This window comes from Calypte anna, chromosome 1 (genome assembly GCF_003957555.1).
Source record: "Calypte anna isolate BGI_N300 chromosome 1, bCalAnn1_v1.p, whole genome shotgun sequence".
Classification (NCBI taxonomy): Eukaryota; Metazoa; Chordata; class Aves; order Apodiformes; family Trochilidae; genus Calypte; species Calypte anna.
In genome coordinates this window covers 65,293,083-65,320,912 of record NC_044244.1, presented here as the reverse complement: position 1 = coordinate 65,320,912, position 27,830 = coordinate 65,293,083, and the positions used below count along the sequence as shown (strand labels likewise).

Here is a 27,830-nt window from a genome sequence, read left to right as displayed (position 1 = left end):
AGAACCTAAAGATAAACTGTAAATTTAATTTATTACTAACATACTACACAGCATACAGTAGGAAATCTAATCTATTTTTTAATCTCCTTTCAAGTAATAAAGTAATTGTGGCATCGCTGAAGAAAGTTCATAAAACATCAAAAAGAAAACTTGACCACAGCAGCATGGATAACGCACAAAATTAAATCCAAAACGCAGCATACTCACCCCTCATTTTGATTCAAGTACTTGTATGCAAGTTTAATCCAAAGCTGTACATCACAGGGGTTTTCTTGGACACTTGCCTCCAAGTTGGAAATGTCATCAGTCTCACTTGTGAAATACCGGACATCATCTGGAGTCACCACAGTATCAAGAGCTGGAACTCTTTTTTTATGTTCCGTGGGATGGGCTGCAAATAATTTAAAAAAAAAAGTTTCACTTAAAATCAATGATGTCCAAGATTAGAACTGACAAAAGGGCTGGCATTTATGCATTTCAAGTACAGCCATTGACCAGAGTAAAATGTTGTTATTTCAGCATCCTGTAAGAGCTGTGTAGTCTGTAGAAAACTGGTTGTATTTCAAATGCAAAGAAATAAATAGTAGTTAAAGGCTGCTTTGATCAACAGACACAAATTAAGGCAGTTCATCAGGCAGCATTAGAAAATATATACAATTTTATCTGAAAAAGTCTGAGTCTCTGAAAATCCTTTTTTACAGGATTCGCTAACAAATCCTAACGCTCCCACTTGCATGAGTCACATGTTAAACACTGTCAGGTTACTGATGCCCTAGCAAGCTTTCAAGTCTTAAATGCCATTTAACAGCAGCTTATTTTAACTCCTGGCCTCAATATCAAATGCTAACTCTGTACAAATTTAAGGTAACCAAACACATGAAGTTTTACTACTTGTGGGAGGGAACTTGCTTAACTGCTTACTTACTACTGGGAGGGAAAAGTGAAACTAAAAAAAAAATAAAAAATAAAAAAAATTAAAAAATAATAATAAAAAAAAAATCATAATGCTGTATGGGCAAACCTGAAACATTCCACGGGAAAAGCTCCTTATAAGGAGAACAATAAGCAGAAACTCGACCTTAACTTGCAGCCAAACTTTACCCAAAAATGTATGCAAAATAAAGTTCGCATGCAGGAAATACGAAATTGAGAGCTATCAAAAGTATTGGTTTTCTTAAGAAAATCTTTAAAAATCCAGTGTTGGGAAGAGGTATTTTCCCCCAGTACTCTTTTTCCATGGATCCCACATAGCCAGGTTACCACATTTAACAGGTCCAACGAACTGTTCCTCTTCACTGCTACTACTGTCTAATAGAGGTTTTCTCCAGTACTTTGGTCTCCATTTCCTTTTACCCTTCCATGTTGTAAATGGGGGTGCTGTAAACAAGCAGAACAGCAGAAAGTCAACTTTTTAATAAGTAATATCAAAACATTCTTACTAGTAAAGTTTTTAGATAAAAACATTCTGTGAGTGCAGCTAAGTGTGTAAATTTAAACATTAGTTTTTTAAAATCTATTGTGCTCAAGTGTGTTAAGTCACTTATCCAAACTGAACTCCAAAACTATTATGCTATTATTGCCTTAAAGCAAATTCTGCTGCCTTTAATTTAATACGAGCAGGACTTATAATGCTGAGATAAATTTCTTAAGCAACAATAAAAACATTTTTGATTTACAAAATCAGTGTACATATATAATTTTAAAATTTGATATTGTATATAATCTACCAAATTACTTACTGTGACTTTTACTCTCATTAACATTGCTAGCCAGAAGAACAGCCATCTGATCCACAGACATACGGTCTCTGTTTATACCAAAAAGTTTTTCTATGTATTTTTCTGAAAGAAGAATGTTTGTATCTTCAGTAAACATAAAAGAAAATGGATAGGTAATTTAGCACAATCTAACTGTTAACAGCACTTTACAGCAATTTAGCACAACCTAGACTGAATCCATGAATTAAGACTGCTTCAAGAGTATGTTAACAGGCTAGAACAAAGAAATGAAAAATTGAAAAACTTCTATTCAGCAACTTCCCTTTACAGGAACAGCATTCTTATAAAATTTCAGCACCACTGAAATAGCCCAGCCCAGGAATTACAGAAAAGTGATTTTTGTATTCAGGAGGGAGAATGATTCCATGCCCATTGTTCCCCAACCCCTGAATCTCAGCAATTACTTTTTTGAGTAAAATGTTCCAAAGATCAATGATTTTTTTTTCTTTCTGTAAAGACACCAAGGTAACTACCCACGACAAAGGACTAAACCGGACAAATGCAGAAACCTTCAGAAATGAAATTGTGTATACAAAAGTGAATAAAAGACTCTTAAAAACCTGTAGCTGTGCCGATTTCTTCATCAGTGCTTTTTTCTGAACAACCAATCAGCTCTAAATTGTAAGACAGAATATCCTGAAACAGCTGCTTACGGCTGAGTGTGAAATCTTTCATGTGCTGCCTAAAACAAACAAATAAGCAGTTAATATATGTATCACAGCAACAATTTAATAAGGCTTGTAATGAGAAAGCTGGTTTTAGTTCATGCCAGCCTGAGGCATATCAAAAGAACTGTGCATGGGATCATAAACATACCTTTTAAATGAATGAAAAATATTACTATTCTGGTCTTTGAGTCAGACATCTAGATGAGATGTTTACTTCAAATGAACAAAACTAAAGAGAACTCACCACTGACAATCATCGTCATTGCATGTGCCCGTTAGATCAAAGCGGCAGAAACACTGTTTTGGCTCAATCATATTGCTGTATGTTACTGAACTGAGGTACAGTTTTTCCTTGGTTCGAAAATATGGACTAAATCTAAAATGATACAGTGGATTATTGTGAGAAAGCTTAAAAGGCAAGACATCAGTTTTACTAAACACAACAACATTTTAAAAAATAATCACTTTTTCCTGTATTAAATCTCAATTTCCAAAACCATCCCTGACCTTTAAGTTAAGAGGAAGGTGAAAACTTTGGGAGAGTAACTAAACAGTACTTATCCATCTAAACAGATTCTGCTCCAGTATTCTCTTTTCACTTAGGTGCAGAACTTTATTCGTATTTTAAAATGAAATGTAGTAATCATCCAGTAAGGAAAGCAAAATACTGAAATGGAATTTGAGTTTAGTTCTAGAGAAACCACATTCATGCTTTAATCGGCATAACATCAATGGTAACTGGAAGTACCAAGAGGACTGTTAAAGATTAACTTGAAAAAAGAACAAAAAGATCCACAGCAAGATTTTAGAACATGGAAACAAAATCAGTCTGAGCTAAGGAGACTAATTCTTGTTTTAAATCTTAGCTAGTTTTACTATGTCAATTTTGGAATTTCTAGCTCCTGAAAAAATTGAAGCTGTAAGATACAAGAAGGTAAGATGAATATTCAATAAAGCATTCTCAATCTTTAGCCACTTAAGAATACAGAAATAAAAGCCTGAAGCACATGGTATTACATGGTGCAGTTTAACTTCCAGACTTCTGCTTTCTAAAAGTTAATGTGTAAAAATAAAGCTCTCGTTGTCAAAAGATAGATGTGTCAAATTTATTACACTTGCAGATACCTATGTTAAGACAGAATGAATCACTGTGGTCATGCCTCTTTCCACTGAGCAGGAATCCAAAAATAGGTAATAAAAATAGGTAATTGGTTTAATCTTTACTCAGATAAATGAGTTCATGCACTTCAAGCACTGCATAACCAAAATATGCTTCTGTTATTTTTTTTCCTGAATATCAGATTGCTTCATATTGGATATAAACGCCCCCATTTTCAAATGCCTATTATTTTTTCATTTCATTATCCCAAACAATTCAGTTTCAAGGAAGAGCATTTAATACAACATAAAAGCAGCATACTACACAAAAGCAAGAGACCCCTACGTTCCAGAAAAAGTGAGTAAAATCATCAAGTTCCCTAAACTAGATAAGATTGCTTAAGGTTAGTCAAATTTCTCACAGCAACTTGTCTTTCTGCACAAGCCTAAGTATCAAAGAGCAGTGAAAAATACTTGAATGAAAAAACATATACACAGAAGTCAGAGCTGCTACAGCCTTCATACCTGTAAGATTTAAATACTAGAAGAGGACTGTGATATGGTCCAAATGGAAATGGTTTCACTTCAGTTTGTTTACTCTGTGATGTAACAAAATCCATGTCCACTGAAATTTCCTAGGAAACAGATAAAGATATATAGCATTTGTCATACACCTAAGACAGGCAATCTTCATATTTAGTTTTGCAGCATTTACCTGACCATGCAACAGATCTTCCTGGGGTACTATAAAGGCAGTACTTTTCTCTAACAGCTCTTTCAAGCTGTCAGCTTTAGCATGAAGTTTTTTTAGTTCATCAATATTCAGCCCTAGGAACAGCTCAGGCTCCTCTGATGCTTTTTTAGAAAGCTTGTTTATAGTTTCTTGTTTTGGAGTGTCCATGTGTTTAAGATTTGGCTTAGTGAAAGAATTAGATTCTCTGAAAGATCTTCTTCGTTCTCGGTTTGAATTTGATAAAACTTCAACATCAAAGTAGTTTTCTTCACTGTCCAAAGACAATTTATCCTGTGTAAGATCATGAAGGGATGGCTGAGGTAATGCAAAATCAGATTCATCTTCTGCATGAGGTGCAATACTTGATTGTTCCTTGGTTTGAAGTGCACGGGCCTCTTTCAATTTCTGAATCTTTAGAGCATATTCATACTCCAGTTGCTGCAGTCGTTTTTTCTCTAGTGCAATCAATTCTGCCGAATGTTTCTTTGGACTTGATGCAGGAGAGTTCTCCAATTTCAACATTTTGCTTGGCTGAAAAGAAAAAATTCCCTTTAATTTTCACTTTTACTGATGTCTTGACAGAAACAAATGAAACATGGCCAAAGCATGTAATTCAGAGTTTATAAAAACTATTTTAAATTCTTGTAAAAATATTTCAACAAACAGCAGGAAAACCACAGAGGATCTTTGCCACAGTTCAAGTGGCAGGTTTTTTTCATTATTACCCTATATCATACACAGGGTTCAACCAAAGTTATGGCCACATTTAGAAGGTGAACTATAAAACAAGTACCCAGAGTGTGGTTAAGGGGAGGGGAGGACACAAAAAGAAAAGTTTACAAAAATATTTTAGCCTTTTTATCTTGTTTTTCAAAACCAGCTCAGATCCCCACTTCAGCATCTTTGCTTGGTAGTTTCACCAAGATGACTGATGTTTACAGATAGTAAAGTATTTCCTCCCTTCACAAGCATACAGCTCCTCTTATTATATATAAATTACATTCTCATGGCACAGAAGCATGGGTTTTGAACAGTTTCCTTTTTTCAAAGGATTAATGTTTTTTCTGTTGATTCTCAAAAATGTAAGAAATCGATAGGAAAATTCCTAGTGTTTTGTTTTCCTGTTTTCCCAAAATCCCATTTGAACTACATTTCCTAATCAAATTGCTACTGCTTTTCAAGTACAACATGGCTTAAAAGCAATGCAATAGACTTACTCCATGATCCTGTTCCAGTTTTCGTTTTCCAATTTCCTTACTTGCTACTGCTTTTGCTCGAGCAAGGTCTTCCCCATACTTTAATGCCAGAGCTTTTTTTACTGCAACTCGCTGTTGAACTTTATGAATCTGAAAAAAGAAAAAAAATACAATAAGATGCAAATTTTCATACATAATAACCAGAAAAGACAGGGGAGATGATTAATGATTAATGCAAAGAAAGCCTTCTACCTCCAAAAAACAACATTTCTAGCTCTAGGTAACAGAAACATTTCAAAATTAAAAGTTACTTGTTCTTGAAGCTTCTTAAGAAACATCTTATTAGCATTCAAGATCTTCTCTGTTGCTTGTAGCTGTTCAGCCAGTTTGCTAATCTTATTTTCAGCAATTCGAACATTCTCTCTCTTCTTGGCCTCTTGTTGCAACAAATGTTTCAAGACAGATTCATCTTTCATCAACAGAATTCTAAAAGTAGAAAAGCAATGTAATTTTTTTTTTCCCAAAGGGAAGTTTCTCAGAGCTACCACTGCTCCTCTAAAACCCCAGTGATTTAAAATCCCAGCTTTTTCACTTAACAGAATTCTTAAGTTTCTCCAGATAGTCTGAACATCTATGAAACAATAAATTCTGGTAGTACATACAGCAGATTTCAGCATCCCAAGTTCAGCTTGTCAGTATAAAGCAGATGAAAATGTTCTAGTTAGGTGGACAGGTGAAGCTAAGCAAGTGGTCTATCTTTAATACTGTTATAACATAAACACATCCAATTCACAGATGTTCTTCCTTTAAATGAGAGCCCAATGCTTACATAGGGCACATAGATATACTGTGCTAAAGCTGCAGTATTATGGTACGGCACAACAGCAAAGTGATTAAATACAAAAAGCTGTGCACTGAAGAAAGCAAGATCAAGACTTGGATGGGTGTGAATAAAGGAGGGTAGAAGAATGTCCTTCAATTTATGTCTGACCAGGAACCAATTCGTTTACAAGAACAGTTCTGTTTACACAGAACTATCCAAGCGGCAACAGAAGCAGAGAAAAAGGATGCAAAACATTTATTTTCCACAGTAATTTCAAGGGACAGCAAACATGGAAGAGAAAAGGCATACAGAAAAGGCTTCAAACAGAAGCCTTGTTCAGAAACGTTCATTTATTGTGTCAGGCATATCCCATTGAAACATGCTATTTTCAAAATATACAGTGGTGAAAAGCATACTCATTTTTTCCTATTTCAGAGCTTTTAGGTGGCACAGATGATACTCTAGTCACTACTAGAAAAGTTAGCATGACAAATCATACTTAGAAGTTACCAACAAACACCACACTGGGACTTCAAAATTCCTTTCATACAGCGAATAGAATTCAAAACTGAATGGTTCAAGACAACAGAAAATCAACTGTTCACTGTAGCTCAAGGTAGAGCTTACGACAGTGAAACACATACCTGTTTTTCTTAAGTTTTGCTTCTGCTTCTGTGACTTGTTTTGTCACTATTGCTATTCTCCCAATTCCATCAACTTCACCATCAGAATTTGCAGGGGATGAATTGTTCCTCAGTGAATCAGACTTAATTAAGCGTTGCTTCTCACGACTAGAACAGATGTTAAAAGCAAATATATTTGAGTGGTTCCAACATTCATTTCTGTGTGTACTGCCAATAGTTTCAGAAACAGATCTGGACAAGATTAAGTTAAAAGAAAAAGAAATTTCCACAACTGAGATCAGTTATTTTACGTCAGTTCAAATTCAAGGACTTCCTTTAGACTATGTTGTCTTAATAAAAATTATGGGGGAGACCTGCAGGTAAAAGGTTTTAAAACTCAGTTTTTCCTCCCAGTTACAAAAGTAGACTAGTACTGAAGGACTATAAAAAATTTATGCACTACATTAAGAATTAAACTCAGATATACATACCTGGCAATCTCTTCTTTTAATAGTCTGTATTCTATCTTCTTATCTTCTGGAAGAGCCTCTGGAGTTCTCATTGGATCGTTTTCTTTTTCTGATTTTGGAGGGGCTTTGATTTTTGAGGCCTGTTACAACGAGGTTCAAGTCTGTATTAGTTGCACTAGGTTAAAATACTACTCAAGAAGCATTTCAGCATTTTACTGTTCAAGGCTGGTAAAATCTTAAGCCAGTATTTTTTTGTTTGTAAATAAAGATGCATTGAATTTTAACTGGAAAAAAAAGTGTTACCAATTCTACCTTCAGGATACCATCTTAACAAAAAAATTATTTAAATTAGCTTGTACAATCCAAATTACTATGTAACAGTACAGATAGGAGTAATATATTCACTCTTAGTCATTTCTGATGTAATCCAGTACTTCTTGTCTAAATTCTAAACTGCAAATTCCATGTACAAAAAGAAGAAGAAAAAACCAAAAAGTATTAAATGCTTAAAGTGTTTACCTCAACATTTCTCCTTGCTTCTTTTATCATAGATTCTAGTCCTCCAAAGACACTGTTAGCTGAGTTAGATGGCTCTCCATCAGACTCACTGTCATCTGAGTCATTTAATGTAACTACAACAGACTTGTGTTTTGGAAGCTGTGAGGAGAATGAAAAAGGTTTTAAAGCAAGTAGTTACACAGACACATACAACTGAGCACATATTTGCTAGAAAATAAAAAGGAAGTTAACTCATTGTGTTAACATTGCACACCAATTCCCTATTGTAAGAAAAAGCTTAAGTGTGAGTTTCCAGTAAAAGATTCATAGAGATAAGATGGAAGGTATTCCAACATTTAGAACGTGTTCAACTATGTGCAGTATATTTACATCTCCAAGATCATATTATATGAATCTCAAACCTTTGATATCTCTACTTCATTAATTAAATTTAAATTACAATTATGATCTGCCATTTGCAAGTAGTTCTTTAAAGTGACTGAGGTAACAATCAAGTCTGCAATAGAAATGCTGTGCCAAGCATACCAGAAGTCCCTCATCTTTTTTTGACACAGTTGTGATGCTTCTTGTCCCATGATTTTACCAAGCTGGCAGTACAGTAACCTGCTCAAGCAGTTAAAATTGGTAGAATAAAATTGGCCTGAATAAAACAAGATTAATCCCATTTTGCCAACATTATTAACTGAAGCAGCTCACTGAAGACCAGATGACTGCCAAATCCAGCACAAAGATGCAGAAACAAACACACAATTTAGATCAATCTCAAAAGCTCTTAAATTGTAACTTGGAAAGAGGCAACTTAGTTCACATATTCAGGACTGCTCTTCCCGTAGGCCTGGACAATTAGTTATACACTTAATTTTTACCTTACTCTTCCATGCTCTAAGTGTTTAACAACAATTAAAAAAAAAATAAATAAAAAGTTAAATAAGGAATTTCCACAATTGTTTCTTCTTGAGATTCTCGCCCTGGATAGTTCTTAAAACATGAATCATATCTACTGCTTCTGAGTGTACTACAGATGCATTTGCACCACCATTACAGAGGAAGGTGAAATTTCAGTTTATATTAATGCAAGAAAACAGAATTAAGGCACTGCTGCTCTCCTGGCAGTAGCTCCATGGAAGCCTAAATAAATCAAGCAAAGCACATCACCCTTTTCATCTTCAGATGCTCAACCCTTCCCTGCCACTGGATCTTGGTACTGGAGTCCCAAAGCTGCCAAGATGTTTTTGGAACAGTTGTATAGGGTAAACTGCCTCTAATCACCTTCCCTGGTTTTTGTTTTGTTTTGTTTTTCCTAAGAGAAAAGCTGCTGGTGGGAAGGGTCAGAGTCAGTTTTTCTCCAGGTGTTTCTTCCCAGATGTTATTTTTTATGTGTTTCAATAAAATGTTTAAAGTAATACCAAGCAACTACCATCACACAGCCTTCAGCAGGATTAGCTCCTACTGCAGCCTCAGCTGTAATGCAGGATCTATCCATAGTGTTCCAAGATATATTTTCAATCTGTGAACAGAACCCTGAGTTTCTGTGACTACTTGAAAAAGCATTACAAGATGTCATCAGAAGAGCAAACCAGTATCTGTAGACTATTTCACTATGCAGAAGTCCTCTACTCCACAGAAGAAACCTCAGTGTTTGTAAATTTAAAAACTCCTAAAATACGACACAGCATACTCAAACTTTCAAAAGCTACCAAGACCCAGAAACTATGAAATTAAATTTCCTACGCATAAAAAATTTGTATTTTCTATACCTCTGAGATTTTAAAATTTCTGGATATATCCCACACTGCTCACAGAAAAAAATTTTTTTTAAAAAATCATCTTTTCAGTTCAAAATTAAATTCTCATGAGTTCAACTTTAAGCTCTAGTAAGACATACTAAGTACTACAAAAGGGAGAAACTTCATAAGCATTCAATAAAACTTTTCACAAGAGCTTGGTGACTTGGTGAAAAACAATTGATATTATTTTCACAGAGGACAGAAATATCTTGTGACCAGTCTCCTTTGAACACTATTTAGCCCTAAGTTCTTTAAAACACATCTACTTTATGCAAAAATGCTCTATATCCCAAGCTTATTTTTTAATTTAACAAATGGAAAATGCTTTGTTTCTTATAATAATTTTTGTAAAACAGAAGCTAGGCAAGCTAGATTCAAATACGAGGTCTGTACAAATCTGTCAGCTTTAACTAAGTTAACCATAATTAGCAACAGGCACTCAATTTCAGTCATAGATTTAAAATTTACTTAATACCTTCCAACAGCATTGCAGATAAAGCATTTATTATGTTATTAAAACAAATCAAAAGCTCCCCAGTAACATGTGTTCTCCTTTCTTTATGCAACTGCAGTTAAACTCTCAGGGCAATAGCCTATGTGGCAATATTGGCTTTTTTCAGAATAGGTTTAGCATTTAAACATAAGAGCACTTTATAATGTCAGTAGATGTAAAATGATTATAGAATATAAGCATGCCCAAACTGAACAATCTACAATTTGTGGCAGATTGTGAAGGTAGATATGGACAAAAAAAATAAATACATCCACTTTAAGCTTAAGAACACAATTTTCCTTCAGAAAAGAAAGCCTCAGAAGAACCAAAATAGGAACACTCAAGTCTCTACCATTATCTTTACCTTTTTTTTTCATTACAGCATCAGGTGACCAATTTATGATAAGAGCCTGTATTTAAGAACAAGAAAGCTGATGGCCAACAGATAAATTTCAAAGTGATATAATAGTCTGAAAGAGACTACATATTCCTCTAAATGCAGTTTAAGACACACCATCCACTGACAAACCTACGGGCTCAATTACACTATTCATTAGAGAACCTGCATGGAAAAGAACTACAACAAATCAAGCTTTGCAGGACGTGTTCTTAAAGAAATCACAAACTATCCCCTATATCACTGCCATAAAAAGAAGGGTAGATTACACAGGCTTCCAGTCTGGTATAAAACAGGCAAATATGTTTTTTTAACAGGTTTCTGATAATCTAAGGAGACTGCAGACACCACAAATCAAATGCCAGTGCCATGATGACTTCAGTGAGGGCCATGCTACAGAATATGGTTTGAACTAATGTATCCAAGTCTACTGCTGCCTGAAGAAAACTTTCTCCTCTGTCTTCCACTCACTCACAGATGCTCACACACTGTTCACTGAAAACCTTCATGTAGAAGGAAAAGTACTTTTTTCCCCTGCAAGATTAGTTTTCTAACTAGTTTAGCTCATTAAATGAACTAAGCAACAAGACTGCTGCCCCAGATTCCAGTTTAAAAGACGGAAGACACCATTTGGCCAGGCACAGCAGAAAAAGCAAGACCACCTCTTTTTTGGCAACAGCAATTAGATTGGCTCAGCTATCACTGAACAGAACCCTTTAGTCAGTGCTAACATGGAAAACAAAATTAACCATATTTACTGCCTCTTTTAGTTCAGACAAGTACTGGTATGCTTTGATGCACTCTTCAGTTGTCAATTTTTACTTCAGAGTCAAATCCCTTCTAGAAGAGCATATGGATTATCAAAGTTAGTAGTAATTCAAACATTTAATTGAAGTTTCACCTCTCAGTGCTGTAACACTAGAAAACGTTATGTCTCAATTGTTGAACTGAAAACAACTGCAACTCAGTCTTACTAATAGAAAGCACCAATATTTCCTTACTGTGATCACTGCTCGCGGAGGTCTTGGTACTCTAACAAACTTTGTATTTTGTACCCGTGGCTGAGACACAGTATTAATACTGACAGTGGTCAGATTGCATCTTGGCACAGACTGCAAATTATCTGGAACAGGAGGTGAAGGTGGCCCACTGTTACTTGAAGTTTCCTAACAAAACAGAACAACAATATGGTCATAAAAACACACTCCGCATACCTATTCTAAAAGATGTAAGCATAAACAAGATTGTTCCATACATATATTTGAACCTGGAACTGTGATTTAGGCAGTCTATCCAGAAGTATTAAACAAATCTTGCAATTCTGCAATAGTATCAAAAAGGAACACACGAATATGCCAGTTAAGCACAAGTCAACTGCAAAAGACCTTTTCATGGATTCAAAACCAACCAAAATTTCCTAAACCACAAACTTTGCTTCTCATCCCAAAAAAGCCAAACCAACAAAAAACAAATCAGCTAACCTCTCAATTCCTTTTGCTACACAGTTGAAATAAAGTAGTATGTTGTTTTCTTCCTGACAGCTGATAAATAATAAACATTAAAAAAAAAAACCAACAACAACCAAAAAAAAAAAACCCCAGTGCCCTGAAAATACTCAATTTTTAGTACCTTGAAGTTTCATAATTCCTTCAGAAAAAAAAGACAAGCTGCAATTTATAATTCAAAGATTGTTTCAGGGTGGCTTTTGTTTGGATTTCTTTTGAGGAACAGAGGGTGATAGAAATTCAGAGACTATTAAGTCATCAGAAAGGTGGCATAAAAAAGCCTGTTATCCTCACTTAGCGGGTCACATCTACGTTTTGGTCACAATTCCCATCTAAATGTTTATATTAAAAAAAACCAATAGAGTACCTCAGATCTGAAAGCTCGTTTGTTGGCTAGAGACTTCAGTAATTCTTCTCGTAAGAGCATCTCCTCCTCCTCTTCCTCATCAGCAAACGGAGGCTTTGGTGGCTGCTCAGGCTCTTCAGGGGGAAGAGGTGGAAGAGGTGGAGGGGGTTCAAGAGAAACACAAGAGATACCCTCCACATAAAGCTGGCTCAAAGATGGTACAGGCTGAGATAAAGAGGAAAATAGGTTTGAAATGTGAGAAGTACTATTTTATGATTATTTAATAGAGGTTGACAACCAAGTTATTTCATGATTTAAAACTAACTCAAACTGCAGTGCATTTAGATCACTGTCAAAGGCTGCTGATAAACAGTAATTGCGGAGAAATTATAATGGAAATAACAAGGTTACATTTGCATGTTAAAGAAGTGCATACATTCTAACTAAATGTAAGTAAGATTTCAGAACCAGAGCCAGTCTAGCCATAGAACTGTCTCTGACAGATAGGTACATGACTGAAAAACCACACGGTTTTATTAATTTGTCCTACCTAACAAAATTAAAATTTCCCATAGTCAAAAATTCTGATGGTGTCATGGCAAGGAATGGCAGATTCCTATTGCTTTACTAAAAAGGGTAACATTTATTGAAGAAAAGTAGCAGGAAAAAACGCACAGTAATTCAATTTCCATGTGGACAGACAACATATAATAGAAATGCTGAAAGAAGGACTGTGATGGACTTTATTACTTCCCCCTCTATGTAACAAATCAGAGAATAAGTGTATCTACATACATGGCCTAAATGTAAATGATAAGGTTGCCCTGGACTAAGAATTCCATTTAATTATTTTTCTGTATCCTAACTTCAGCATTAGAAATAAGATACAATATTATAATTATCAACATTTTCAAAACCACACTTCTTTCAAGGTTACTTACTGGAACTGGAGGCGGCAATGGCAAGGAAATTGGTGGTACTGGAGGTGGAAAAAATCCTATTGGACACTCAAAGAAAGAAGGCTGCACTGGAGAAGCAGCTGTAATTAAAAAGATTATTAAATGTAAGGACTCTAGCAGGTAATTACTAAGCATCAACTCAGGCTTATACTTCAACTGAGTTAGTGCTGCAGAAGAAATGAAAAATGTTTTTACTATGCACCAACAAGAAAGTTAACACCAGGCATATAACAATGCATTTATTTGATACATATAGGTATATATAGTAGCTACCTATCCTTTCTCTATTTTACAAACCAAATTCAAGTAAAGCCAAACAGTACCGCTAAGGTAATGATACAGAATGATTCAGCCCTCATATCTGATTATCTCACAGTCTTCTGATTGCTGGCTACCAAAAATAAATTAGGACAGAAGCACAGCTGCTACTGAATTCTGAAACATAAAACTAGACTCTCAGAGGCATCACCGAGACAAGATTACTAGATCTCAGATACCCAAAACAGCCACATGCAGTATTTTAGCCAATTAATGTATAAGGAAGGCTAGCAAGAAAAGATGAAACATGAAAAGCAAGATAATTAAAATGACCAATAAAGTAATATGCTTTGGGAAACTTAAAGTTGAGATGAAACAAGGAAACATGAGCAGTATAAATGCACCTCAAACTCAAACTATACAGCCTGGAAGAGAGTTGTGGAATGCATATGCAAGAGCACAGGTGCTCAAAGCAGAGCTGCTCCTAAAGTCAGGTAACTAGTAGCCTTGCCCAGTAAAGTTTCAAGCATATTTGCTGGTGGGGAACTCACAATGCTTCCAGTTAACTTGTTCCAGAGTTTGACCATCCTCTGTGAAAGTTTCCCCTTTTATTTAACCGGAATTTATTTTGTTACAACTCAAGTGTTGCCCCTCATCCTTGTATTCCACACTCTACACGAGAGTTTGCCTCTATATTCTCTATACACACTAGATAGCTGAAGACTGCAGCAAGTCTTCTGTAGCCTTCTCAACACAAACTCAGCTCTCCCAGTCTCCTTCCATGTATCAAGTGAACTTTATGAAAAACAGGCTTGAAGAAGTTTCCCTTAGTCAGAAAGGTCTAGACCCCTCCTAGAACATCATTATCTTTCTCTTACTGTGAGGCCAGACAACTGATGTGGTCTTGGTTACTAACAGCCTCAACCACACACCATAGTCCCAGTGCTGCAGTTCACCTCTAAATCACCAAAAGCCACACTGCTGACTCACATTGCACTTTATGTCCACTGTAGCCAACAGGTCCTTTTTTTGCAAAACTACTGTCTGTTCAGCCAACACCCTGGAGGCCCTCACTTTCTGTACAGCTGCTCAGTGATGTAAAAGAATGAACTCTACAGTACTGCAATGAGAGTGCTATAACCTTGAAGACCTTCAAAACACCACTACAACAGAGATGGAAAGAGTCAGCATTAAATCAAGATTACTTAACCTTAAAATGTTTGTTCTGTAACTGTCACATCTCAAAAGAAAAAGCTCGTTTCCTACTTTTTAACTGTTTTTTACCAGTCATGGCATAAGAAAACTGTAAATAAGTCTTACCTGGAGAGTTAGTTTCACTATCTGTATCCATAGCAACTTCATCATAATTATCATACTGATATATACCTCCAGCACTATCTGTAGATTGCTTATCGAAAGACCATCTAAAGTCCGTATCTGAAGACTAAACACACAAAAACTATTTTAAGTAGCTGGTTTTCTGTCATTCTTCTAGAGCAAAGCAATTACATTTTAGAAACAGGCCCTTATAATGATGTCTAACTGCCTCACAAATACAATTTACTTAGCTTATACAAGAAGAGCAAACTGAATATTTCCCTTTAATCACATATACTGCAAGAAGTGACTTGAGAAATTAAGACAGTTTTTAAACTGGATCTCTCTGGGGACAGGAAGGTGTGAAGAAGTTTCATGATACAGAGAAATAATTTTTAAATACTTATTAGGTCATTATGTATCTGGTAAATTGCCTCAGTTACATATTTCTGAAACACTGACAGATAATTAGATGCTTTATTATTTCTGTTAATCTGTCATGGAAATTATCAACAGCACTTGAAGCACCCTTGATAGAGATGATACAAAATTGCACAAGGACCATCCACACTCTCACAAAGGCTGTGTGCTTAAGTGAAGCATGCTCTGGTCATTCTAAGACTGATGCCTAAAATAGAGAATCTTTTTTTTTTTTCCACGCCCAGAGATTGCCAACTAATACATCAGATTGTTGAAACGATGCCTAACTCTATATAAATGCCAATGAATACTTACAGTGAACACTGGAAATACACGTAACAGGTATTTCTCAGACTCAATTTGTATCTTTCAGAGGCATACATTAGCTTATAGAATGCATACTGTTTACAGTTAAACACTTTTAGCCTCAAATTTCCACTGATTATAAGTGTGACTCTTCTGCAACATGACTTCGAATAGGAGTCCCAATTCTTAGTTGCAGTTTCATTTCTCCTTACAGCATCAGTACCTCAAAGCACTTCATTTAGCTGCAGCTGCTTTATTGCTTCCATCATAAAAATTAAAGCTGAAGAAAATGGGTCTTTCTGCAATGTGATTCAAGTGCAAATGATTGAAAATAACAGGACAAGAGGATGAACACAGCCTACAAGTGCAGTGTGATGACCACTGCAGTAACGCTATTGCTTCATAAATCTGACACAATTCTGCCATCCCATAATGAGGCTGAAGTAATTGTCATTTGTGTCTGGGCACATTTTGTACCTCAACAAGACTACTAAGAAACCAAATCTCAAATAATATTTTGCAAGAAGCAGGCCACTGAAGTTGTACAGACACAAAGAGTTTGAAAATGTGAGCACAAATCTAAGAGAAGCCAAGAAAGTTTGGTTGAATGTGTTTTGTCAAATTATAAACTGCTCTTTGATCCCAATTTCAAAAATAAAAATCTTTAGAATGAAATGCTTTACCACCAACTTGCAAATGTACAACTCATGAAAAGTTGATTTTACCAATCTCAAAGGGAATGCCTGTCTAGCATAGGATTAAAACACTAAAAATATTAAAATACTTAGCACTTATCTTTCTCTTTTTTTTAAGGCAGGAGTGAAGGGGGAAGGAGGGACATAGACACAGCAGAGGCAAGAGAGAAATCATTCATGAATCCTAAATGTAACACCTGAACACCATAAAACAAATTTGTTACCCTGCTTCTTGATCTTCTTTTCCCTCCAACTAGCTTCATAAATCGATTGTACTGCTCTTCTTGATTTGAGAGGTCCCTAATTTTTCTGATTTCTTCTTCTCTCTTTCTTCTCTCCTCTTCCTCTTCTTGTTTCCTCTGGTCTTCCTCTTTCTGACGCCTGTCTTGCTCCTTTTGCTGCTCTGTCTTCTTTGATGTCTTTGTCTGTTGCTTCCTCAAAACTTGCTTGGCTTTAAATAAAAAGATACATTATTAACTCCTATCTGATTCCCCCTAACCCTAGATTCTTCAAGAGGTATGAGGTTGTAGAAGGCTCACCGCCCAATGTTTCACATAACATACTATGTGGGTGTTTTTGTTTCAGAGGTCATGCCACTCATTGCCATTTCAGTAACATTAAATTTATTACCTGTAGCACTACTTTTTTTTGTTGAATGTGCTTTAGCACTGGCTTTGACTTTCTGTGTTATACTTTTCGTTTTTGTCAATTTTTCCTTGCTTTCCTTCATCACCTGTTGTTCTTTTTGCTGCCATTTTTTACTAGCGGACTGAAGTGCAAGAAGCCTAAGTTGTAATTCAGACATCTCCTCCTCATCATCAAGCAGCTTCTTGAGAAGAAAAGAAAAGAAATGATAAGACAAAAAGTCAAGGAACATCATTTAATAACTAAATATTTCTTAAGAAGTCTTTTGACTTACAAAGTCTTTTTTTACTGAAAGAAAGCTAAAAAAAACCTGCCATACTGGTAAGTGTTACTCCTTAAAATGGACTGTTTCTTTTGAAAAATTCCTGGACTGCAATTTGGAAAAAAACAAAGTATCATAATGCAATGACATACTACAGAGGAATACTTCCTTACCTTTTCAGATGTAGCATCTGAATTGCTAAGCTTTCGCACTGATGTTTCTTCTTTGTCTTCTGTACCTTCCAAAAGAAAAATAGTATATTTTAGAACTAGCTGTTACTTATGACAGAGCTACATTGAGAATGATGCATTGAATTTAATCCACGCAAATGCATTTTATCAGTGACACTGGTACACAGGCTAAAAGTGAACAGCAGTTGTATAAGATAATATTAAAATTAATGTAAACATGGTATGTCTTATGAAATCTACATCACCATGATGCCAGAAGCCTAAAGCAAGATTTGTCATTTTTAAATAATTCTGTGTCTTCAGAGTGGGAGGACATAGCCACTGAATGCTGTATATTGACTACCATCTGCTGAAGCAGGATGTGATAGCAAAGGAATGCTTAGCTACTAGCAAGTTTTAAAACTGTTAAAAATCAAATAGGCTAACCATGATTAGACTAACCCAGCTGCATGCAGAGTAGAAAGATGAGCTAGAAACACAACACGATAAATATTAGAAAAGATATGTAACCAGGGTCATAGATAAAAGGTTGCTGCTCCATGTGAAAAGAAGCAGAACACCACTGGAGTGAATGGAGGTGACTGAAAGACGGACAGATAGGTATAAAAGGGATGGCTGTAACTGAATCATAAAAAATTGTTTGATCCCTTTGTTGCTTTACTTCTCTGTCCTTTCTTTACCGCTGTATCTTGACCTGAGCTGTGGGAAAGAGCCACACTTCAGGTTGCCACATACTGCCCAAAAAGTAGAAAAACGAACAACAAAAAAACCAAATTTTGGAGACAAGTAGAAAAGATGACATCTTGCCATCTGTTTTATGATATCATCTCATATCAGCTGGTCTCCCAAGTATCTCAGATTTCCTGGCAGCTATTTTGAGCAACTGGTCAGTCTTCTGTGGAATTAAAAGCCCAAAACTGCAGAAAGAACACACTTGGTTCAATCCATGCCAAAGGAGAAAAGAGTTATGCTATGGAAATTAATAGTAAATAGTAATGCTTTCCTGCGGAACAATATACACTGGCACATTGATATCTTAGGCCACCTAAATGCCATATAGCCATCTTATTATATAGTGTGTAGTACATACACACGTTCACATTTCATATATTGTATATTCTCTTATACTATTAGATACTTTAATTATTATAGGTAATAGCTATTTATAATTGATAGCATAATTATAAAAATCTATATACAACCACACATATATATGTTTATCTGCATCAGAGGAAGGAAACAAACATTCAGAGAAGCTTGGATCTCTTTTCCTGCATTAGCCTTTCTTCAGAGAGAGATCCTTTCCCACAATTCAAATTTGTAGAAAGTAAGTTTGCACACAATACAGTTTTTATGCTCTTCCTAGCATTTTACATAAAGTCACATCCAGAAAGGCACTGTTTAAAATATACCAAGACCTTATACCTAAAAAAAACCAGTATGGAACAAATGCTGAAGATCTTCCTGCTTGCACATGCATCTTTTTTAAAAGCACACACAAGAGTCAGAAATAATATCAATACCCGTATGTATTCTAAAAGAAAATTCAGGGAAGTTGCTACACTAACCAAAGACCCAAACCAATCAGCTCACAAGGACATAGCTGATACAGTAGTTTCTGTGATGCAGACATATACAGGAACATACTACACAAACTGAAACTTCAAACCAGAAGAGGACAACACGTACAGAAGAAACTAATAGAAAGAAAGCTGGGGATACTGCAAAGACTCTGTCAAAGCAGCTGACCCACAGAAAATTACTTCTAGCAAGAGAAAAACTTCAGAGTTGTAAAACATCCAGAACTCCATTCAAAAATTTAAAACCCGACCTTTTGCTAATTTACTAACACAGGCATAATGACATATGAATCTGCAATAACAGTTTTTCTGCTTGGAAGCCTGAATTTCATTCTCATATACAGACATAATACGTATCTGTCTGCTTTCATATAATTTTCAAATTGATGTCATACATTTGAGTGGCACGCAAAAATGCACAAATATACATGTGCCAAGATGCTTTTAGTTTACATGCTATAGTATCTATTTTAACTGAACTGTATGAACTGTATGAACTGTATTTCCAACTTCAGTGCTTTAAGTTTTGAAGCCAGAGCTTTTATGAGACCATTTTGCTTCTGAAAGTCTTTTTACAACTGCCTTGTTATGTTCTCTCCCTGCAGACTACACTACTTTTTCTTCTACGGCCCAGACCTTTTGTTTTTCCTCATGTCACACATTAAAACCATTAGATTTTAAAGAATACCAGAATCTATTAAGAGGAAAGGCACAGTGGGAAAAAAAAACAACTAGAATGAGACGATTTGACAACCAACTATCATCAGATTTCTTTTTCAGTTCATTTATAGGCTTTATCTTTCAAATCCTTACTCCAAGGTAACATAAATCATCCTTAGTGTTCTAGTCCTACCTTTATATATATTCCCACTGACCTGTGCTCTTAATCCATCCATTTACTACTGCTATGCCTCTTCCCACTGCAACCAATAGCTCACACACATTGACAAATTAGCTAAAAGAATATCCCCAATATCCACAAGTATACCGCCAACCACAGCAAAAGCTTTTAAGAAAGAGATGAAACCTCCAATTAGTAAATTTAAGCTAGCTGCCTTATTTTGCTGCAAATTTTTCTAAAAGTAAGCTTTTAGTTTTACTTTTTCCAACTTCTTTTACTTTTACTGCAGGTCAACTGGACACAGTAACTAACTGGTTCATCATATGAGCAATTGTATTTCTTGGCCTGCATTCCAGAATTACCCAGACAAGGTAATCTACCCTTTGGCTACATTTCTCCTACAAATCTTTTCAATCTACAGCCCATTATTGCTTCACTATTCATGAATATCTATTATGACCTAAATGTTTCTGGTGAAAGTATCTATGCAGGCCTGTTGCAGTGAAGAGGAAACATGGCAGATGAAATGCAGAAAGAGATGCCTCTAAATGTTATCTTTTCAGCTAAAAAAACCCAGCATTTTGCTTCTACTTAAAAAAAAAAATAGAAGGAAAGCTATGCGAAAGCAAATTAACTTTGCTGTGAATCACATTTAAAACCTTTGAGTCTTGTCCTCTCTGCCCAACTACCAGTCTAAGAAAACACAAAACCAAAAACATACTTCTAAGCCTGTTTATGTAACTCAATGAATGACATTAAACAGGAATTAAATACATTAAACCTATAACTTAAAACATTTAAAATATTAATTAAAATTCGTATTTTAATTGATGGGAAAATTTCCACAACACTTAAGAAAATATGATAGATAATGGCAATCAAGAAGACCTTTACAAGCTAAAATAACTTTAAAAGTATTTACCTTGGCTGGATTCTGAGACTTCAAATTTTTGTAATGACTGTTTTGTTCCTTCTTTGCCTTTTTTTAATCTGCTTCTCTCAGCCAGAGTAGGCAGCTTTTGTCTGAGAGGTTTCAGTTCAAATGCCTGAAAGCCTATAACCGGATTTTTCTCCTCAGGAGGTACTTCTTTTATAGCATTCGTTGTAATACTGTTACTTTCTACAGTTACTTGGTCCACAGTGTCCACTGCTTTATCATCCTCTTGTTCATTTTCTTCTCTGTTGCTCAAAGCCAGTCTTTCATCTTTATTAATGTATTCAAGCTCTAATTGTATCTGCTTGTACTTCAAGAGCAGATCCTCAAAACTTTCTTCCACAGAGTTTTCATTTTTAGAAGAGTAGTTTTGCTTTCTAGATGGGGACCTTCCAAAAGTTTTGGCTGAATTACTTGTCAAGAAAACTAAGACAAAAACATTCATTACCTTAGAATAGTGATGACATTATCACTGAAAACCAAATTATGACAAGCAGAACTTATAATAATTCTCATTCTACTTTTACCTTAAGGCTAGCTTGGAAAATATCCCTTATAAATATGAGCAGCATGCAAAAGTTTAATCATTATTATATATTGACAGCTTAAACATTTTCTCAAATCAGTAATTTAAAATACCCTACTTAAGACAATTTCATGAACCAATGAGAAGTTGTTTCTTGTTCTCACCATCTTCCCAGAAACAACAGGTGTAGTACTGAGAAGATCCCCTATCACAAAAAGTCAGGCTCCCAGAGTTTGTCACTCAAGCACTGAGTCCCCACCTGCCACTCTGAAAAAGACAGGTCAAATTCATTCTTACTCATTTTATTCTTTCATAAAATGCTACGTGTAGCCACAGTACAACTACACAATTGCATTAACTGTTCCTCAAAAAGAGGCAAAGCACGCAATAATTAATAACTGAAGGGAATAAGTGGCTGAAGACTTGAAATCAAAACATTCAAAAAATGCTAAAAGATAACTGGGAATTACTAATTACTCAGCAAAGTTCACCTATGTGTGCCTAAGGAGCAGGCTCTCTAGATAACATGTTGTCCAACACAGGCAATGGAAACATGCTTAGGCAACTGTAACCAGAACTGAAGTTCTCCCTAGTCAAGTTCACTTTCCCTTACCCTAACCTCACACTTGAAAAGCTAAACAATCCTGTAAAATAATCATGCCTGGAGGTAAAATCTTTTAGGATACCAAGTCAGGTTTGACTCATTTGACTTTCACTACAGTGATAACATTTGACTGACACCCAGTTACGTGAAATGCTTTTTCATCATCTCTTAAAACAAGAAATGGAGTTAAATTAAAAGCTAGGTGTCTTCTGAATGCAGACATATTGAACTGTCTTCTGCTCACAGCATGCATCCACAGCTTGGACATTTTGCTATGTTAACTTCTAACATGAAGAAGCTTGGTAAATAATAAAATAATAATAAATTCCTGTAATACCAGGAAATGTTTTGTTATACACTTTCTTAAGCTTCAGCACAAAAAGAAGGAACGTGCAAAAAACATGCTGACAGTACTAAGTGTTGTGCAGTATAGCACCAAATTATGTAGTAAGCATATTTGCCAAATTCACTTCCAACATATTTCTACTTCCAAAAAGACAACTACCATGGTTATTTTGTGAACCTAAAACTAAAGCAACACCATCTTTATAAAGAAATCTAACTATTATTAAGTACTGAAACACTCTGACAGCTTCTGGAGTTAGAGCTGGGCAACACAAGAAAGCTTTGAGATGTATCCTGTGCTCAAAATAATAAAATTGCTAGCACTTCCACATTGGTATTAATCAGAAATTCTGCATTTCACATATGTAAAAAATTTTTCTGTGTGGTTCTACACACATAAGGCAAGACAATATGGAATGTTATGAAAGGAAAACAGGCACATATACAAGAAAAAAACACTTAATTCTTCAAGCAGCTCAAGAGAAACCCCATTCTACAACCAAAAAAAGAGGCTATCTGAAGAAACTGGGGTTAGAATAAAAATGTAAGAATGAAAAATGTTGTTAGCAGTTCATAATTCAACAGAAAACCACCTTGCTGTTCCACATTTCAGACTAAAAATTCCACAATTTTCTATGCAAGAATTGCTGCAGAATAGCTATCTGACAGCTTCATGCTGAAGTTGCTAGGAACTAAAAGAGAAAAGCCTAATAAAAGCTAACACCCAAAGAAAAGTAACAGGAATTCTTAAAAAGCTCCACTGGGGCATTTACTCCATTTATACACATACTTCTATATAGTACTGTGCCAAGTACTGTTTCCAAGGATAAAGGAAAAAGCCAGCTCTCTATTAGCTGACAATTAAACATTACACTTTCCTGAGGGAATTCCAAACACCACTCTAGGCCACAAGTTTCCTTGTACCTGTTGACGTGAAGGTCTCTTTCGAAATCACATTTCATGAACTACACCCCTATTCCATCAACATTAGCAACATGGAGGTACCTTAACATTTAGGAATACTGTAAGATTGAGTCCTTTAGATGGCAAGGATATGAAAAAATGCAGAAAATAACTTACACTGACAGAAATTCATGGGCTTTCCTTAACTATATGATCCATAAACAACTGAATGTCATAGAAGAGTCACAGTATTAGACTGTTCTCTACCGTGTTTAAATGGAAAAGTGCATCTTAAGTACTAGGGAAAAAAAGAATTAATTTTCTGCTTTTGGTATGAAAACCTAATTATCTGTTTCCAAATCCTCATTTGAACACATCTTCACTCACTGTCTCATGAGATACGATCCTTGAATGAAGAGTTCTTAGGAAAGCTTCATCAATCCTATAACTTTACCAGATGAGATTAAAGAAAAACATTTCTATCACTAGCTTACATATTCTATCCACATTAAAAAAAAAAATTACATAGATAAATAATCTTGTATCTAAACTCAAGGATCCAGTGAGTAGCTTAAGGGCTGACACAAGTATGAAAAATTCCTGTTCCTGGGATCAACCAGCACAGTCAAGCAACACACATCCTTTAACTACTGGGCGAGGGTAATAAGACACTAAGATTCAGGGAAATAGTTTAAAAACACTAGTTCTCTTGCTTATTTTTTACTATTGTCTACATTTTCAGTTAAGTAAATGCAGTTATGTGAAGTTTCATTACTACGCTGCCAGCAAGTTGCATTTGGAGTCAGTTCTTTCTCTACAAAAATCCTGGAGAATCAGAGGAGCTTTTGCCATCATTTTCAGAATTCCTACTCCTAGAAAAAAGAGATTTAGGACTCTATTAAACGTCACCTAACCAACTCTCAGAGCAATCAGTTGAGAACAGCCTACAAGGAATGTAAAGTACTGCTTTACAGAGAAATAGAGCTTTCCTTTGTTTCCCAAACACCAGTATAAACAACACTTCAACTTGGAAGTTAGCTTTAGCTATATGTAACAGCCTCTGAAGGTCTGGAAGCAAATATGGAACAAACAGTGGATCCTTCATTGCCCAATAAGGGAAATTAAGCAGCTTAGGGTTTTAGCTTTGCAACTGTGACACCTTAATTATACAAATTAAAACTGCAGCATCAAAGATTGACCCCGCTTAGAATATTCACACTTCGGGCTAGAAAAACAACTGTCTGGGATTCATTCAAGTAAGGTTTTTTTTCAGACTACGCTTTTTCCCTGAACAGGGACTGATCAGCTGCAAGCCAAGTCACGGCGATAATCCGGCTTCCCCACAGCCCCCTCGACAAGCAGGGCCCACTGCCTCGGCCAACCCCGGGGCCTGGAAGGGCGGCCTCCCCTTCCCCTGCCCTTACAGCACTGCCAGTTCCAGAACGGGAGAATAAAGCGTCGCTTCTTGGGGCTCCCGGTCACGTTACGCGGCACTGGCACACGCCGACCGACCGCAGCAGAACGGCCCCCACGGCCTCCGCTGCCTCTCACGTCCCAAGGATACATTTTCGAGGAGAGGGCTCCCTCCAGCCCTGGCTGTTTCCCCCTGCCCCTCCGGGCGGCCTCCCCGGGGGGTTGCCTCCTCTATCGCCGTCGCCTCGGCTCCTACCCCAGCGCCCTCCACCCCTGTAGGGCCGGCCTCGGAAGCGGAATCTGTCCAGGGCATTGTGGCTTCGCTCCCAGAAGGAGAGCCGGGGACCCGTCTCCGAGTGCGAGCCCGATGACATCCGCGGAGCTGGCATGGGCGGCGGATGGGAGCGGAAGGAGTCCTTGGGCCGATAGCCGCCATGACCGTGCAGGTGCCCCATCTCAGCCGGGGGCTGGTGCCGCGACCGGGGAAAGCGCCGACCGGAGGAAGAGAGGGAGATGCCCCCGCGGAGGCCGGGAGGCGGCCTGCGCCTCGAGTAGGGCCTGCTACTGACGAGGCTGCCGCCGGGCTCGGAGCCGCCGCCGCAGCCGCCGCAGCCGCCGCCGCCGGAGGGCCCGAAGCTACTGCTGTCATCGTCGCTGATTTCGCCGTCTTCAAGCTCCCCTTCTTCCTTCGGGGAGAGCTCGCTAGGATCCAGCGCCGCTTCTGCGGCCGCCATGGGGCCCAGACCAACGCTCTCGGCGAGGCAGAGCACGATCCACCCCAACCACTCCACCGCGTTCGTTTCCTGCGCAGAGCGCCCTCACGCCACGCCCCGGCCCCGGCTTAGGCCCGGGCCCTGGCCCCGCCCCGGCCCAGGCCGCTCGCCGCCACCCGCCTCGCCCCAAGCGGATTCTGGCGGAACCGCAATCCGCATTCTCCCTGCTCGGGAAAGGCCCTCGCACTGCGCAGGGGCGAGGCCCCCGAGCGCGGGGTATCCTGGGTAATGTAGTTCCCATTCCGGGGCCGGGCCGTGTCGGGCAGGGGTGGAGACACCGTTGGCTCAGCCTATGGCCGGGCTGAGGGGTTCCAGCCGCCATGTTGGTAACGGAGGCAAACGGAACGCCGCCATCTTGTTGAGGGGCAGTGAAGTGCGGGGCAGTGCCTGGGCAGGGACACCTCGCACTAGACCAGGTTGCTCAAAGCTTCATCCAACCTGACCTGGAACGCTTCCAGAGAGGGAGCAGCCACAACTTTTTTGGGCAACCATTTCCAGTGTCTCACCACCCTCACACTGAAGAATTTCTTCCTAATGTCTAACCTAAATCTCCCCTCTTCAAGTTTTAAACCATTTTCTCCTTGTCCTCTCACTACACACCTGTGTAAAAAGACTTACCCCAGCTTTCTTGTAGGCTCCCTCCAGATATTGGAAGGTTGCTATAAGGTCATCTCAGAGCCTTCTCTTCTCCAGGCTGAACAACCCCAACTTCCTCAGCCTGGCTTCATAGGGGAGGTTACTCCAGCCCTCTCATCATTTTAGTGTCTCTCCTCTGAACACGTTCCAGGAGCTCTGTGTCCTTGTGTTGGGGACTCCAGAACTGGACACAGCACTCCAGGTGGGATCTCACAAGAGCAGAGCAGAGGGGGAGAATCACCTCCCTCAATGGGCTGGCTGTGCTCCTTTTGATGCAGCCCAGGACAGGGTTGCCTTTCTGGGCTGCAAGCACACACTGATGGCTCATGTTGAGCTTCTGGTTCACCACCACCCCCAAGTCCTTCTCCTCAGGGCTCCCCTCAGTCCTTTCTCCTCCCAAGCTGTATTCATGCATGGCATTGCCTCAACCCAGCTGCAGAACCTTGCCTTTGGCCTTGTTGAACTTCATGCAGTTTGAACGAGCCCACTTCTCCAGCCTGTCAAGGTCCCTCTGGATGCCATCCCTTCCCTCCAGCGTGGTGACTTCACCACACAGTTTGGTGTCATCAGCAAACTTGATGAGGGTGCATTCGATTCTACTGCCCATGTTGCTGACAAACATGTTAAACAGCACTGGTCTTAGTACCCAACCCTTGGGGAACACCACTCATCACACATCTCCAGTTGGACACTGATCACAGCTCTTTGGGTGTGACCATCCAGACAGTGCCTAATTCAAGGAGTGAGCCATCCACTGAATCCATGTTGCTCCAGTTTAGAGATCAGAATGTTGTGAGAGAAAAGCCCTAAATGTTGTGCCAAACAAACTTATTTGCTGAAAGCACTTCATATCCTTTTGTTTTGACCTAAAATACATATCATTCCAATGACTTGACTTTATACAAAATTTAGGGTAGAGTAATGGAATGTGTATATCAAATACTAAATTTCTCTAATTTCTTCTCTTTAAAACCTGTGCTTCTTTTAAGATTCTTTCAAGGAAGAATGAAAAATTAAATTTGTTTGGTTTTTTTTTTACAGGTATCCATCATACTACAGTAGTGTATTTGCGTCAGTTCTATTCAAATAGATGTTATCTTTAGAAATCATGCATCATTGATACTGTTCTACATATTCCACATTACTAAAAGCGTACACAAATATGACACTGAACATACTGTAAACTTTCTGAAACAATGGTACATGATCTGTGTTAGGAGTTTCTCACTGAGATACACAACCATCTAAAAAAGAAGATCCTGACAATCTTCCATTGGCTTTGCGTATCCTGGGATATCATATGTCCCTTCTTTTATTTCAGTCATCTGATACTACCTGCTTTTTTCTCTTGTCTAGGGTTATCAGGCAAGTAATTTTTTGTCTAAGTTTTCAGGAAGTGGATTCATCAACTTCATTCGTCACTCATAATAAACAGAGAAATTGTTGGTATTAAATTTTGTTCTGTAAAGGGAAGAAAATGCCATGTGTAAAAAGAATGTTGATATGATAGTTTTGATATCTGACCATTGGAACAAGAGGCCATAAATATTTGAAAACTGCAAGGGAGCTGCCATTCAAAGAGATAATGTTAAGAAACATTATCTTTGCTTATAACATGGGTAATAGAATATTTTTTTTTGGAGCTTTCATTGCAGTTTGTAAATTTAAGATAAAATCCAAAGTAAAGAGATTTTATCCTAGCTTTGTTTGACTAAATCTCTGAAAGAGATCTGATATTGTTGCTGGAACACAAATTTTTATATGAAGTACTGAGTATGTTTTCAGT

General features: G+C 37.5%; 1 protein-coding gene across 1 annotated transcript in view; it reads right to left on the bottom strand.

Annotated features, from left to right (window-relative positions):
• Nucleotides 1–25,509, bottom strand: part of ZFC3H1 (zinc finger C3H1-type containing) — a 41,549-nt gene extending 16,040 nt beyond the window's left edge. The window contains exons 1-21 of the mRNA XM_030448630.1: nucleotides 24,787–25,509; nucleotides 20,833–21,249; nucleotides 17,472–17,536; nucleotides 17,022–17,220; nucleotides 16,616–16,842; nucleotides 14,974–15,097; nucleotides 13,378–13,475; nucleotides 12,458–12,661; nucleotides 11,587–11,751; nucleotides 7,909–8,046; nucleotides 7,411–7,529; nucleotides 6,941–7,087; nucleotides 5,785–5,959; nucleotides 5,495–5,623; nucleotides 4,260–4,808; nucleotides 4,070–4,179; nucleotides 2,691–2,822; nucleotides 2,339–2,460; nucleotides 1,740–1,841; nucleotides 1,261–1,377; nucleotides 208–391 (exon numbers count right to left, since the gene is read on the bottom strand). Of these exons, the coding sequence (XP_030304490.1) occupies nucleotides 208–391; nucleotides 1,261–1,377; nucleotides 1,740–1,841; nucleotides 2,339–2,460; nucleotides 2,691–2,822; nucleotides 4,070–4,179; nucleotides 4,260–4,808; nucleotides 5,495–5,623; nucleotides 5,785–5,959; nucleotides 6,941–7,087; nucleotides 7,411–7,529; nucleotides 7,909–8,046; nucleotides 11,587–11,751; nucleotides 12,458–12,661; nucleotides 13,378–13,475; nucleotides 14,974–15,097; nucleotides 16,616–16,842; nucleotides 17,022–17,220; nucleotides 17,472–17,536; nucleotides 20,833–21,249; nucleotides 24,787–25,369 (4,106 nt within the window). The 5' untranslated portion in view covers nucleotides 25,370–25,509. The remainder of the gene's footprint in view (nucleotides 1–207; nucleotides 392–1,260; nucleotides 1,378–1,739; nucleotides 1,842–2,338; nucleotides 2,461–2,690; nucleotides 2,823–4,069; nucleotides 4,180–4,259; nucleotides 4,809–5,494; nucleotides 5,624–5,784; nucleotides 5,960–6,940; nucleotides 7,088–7,410; nucleotides 7,530–7,908; nucleotides 8,047–11,586; nucleotides 11,752–12,457; nucleotides 12,662–13,377; nucleotides 13,476–14,973; nucleotides 15,098–16,615; nucleotides 16,843–17,021; nucleotides 17,221–17,471; nucleotides 17,537–20,832; nucleotides 21,250–24,786) is intronic.
• Between the last annotated feature and the right edge of the window lie 2,321 nt (nucleotides 25,510–27,830).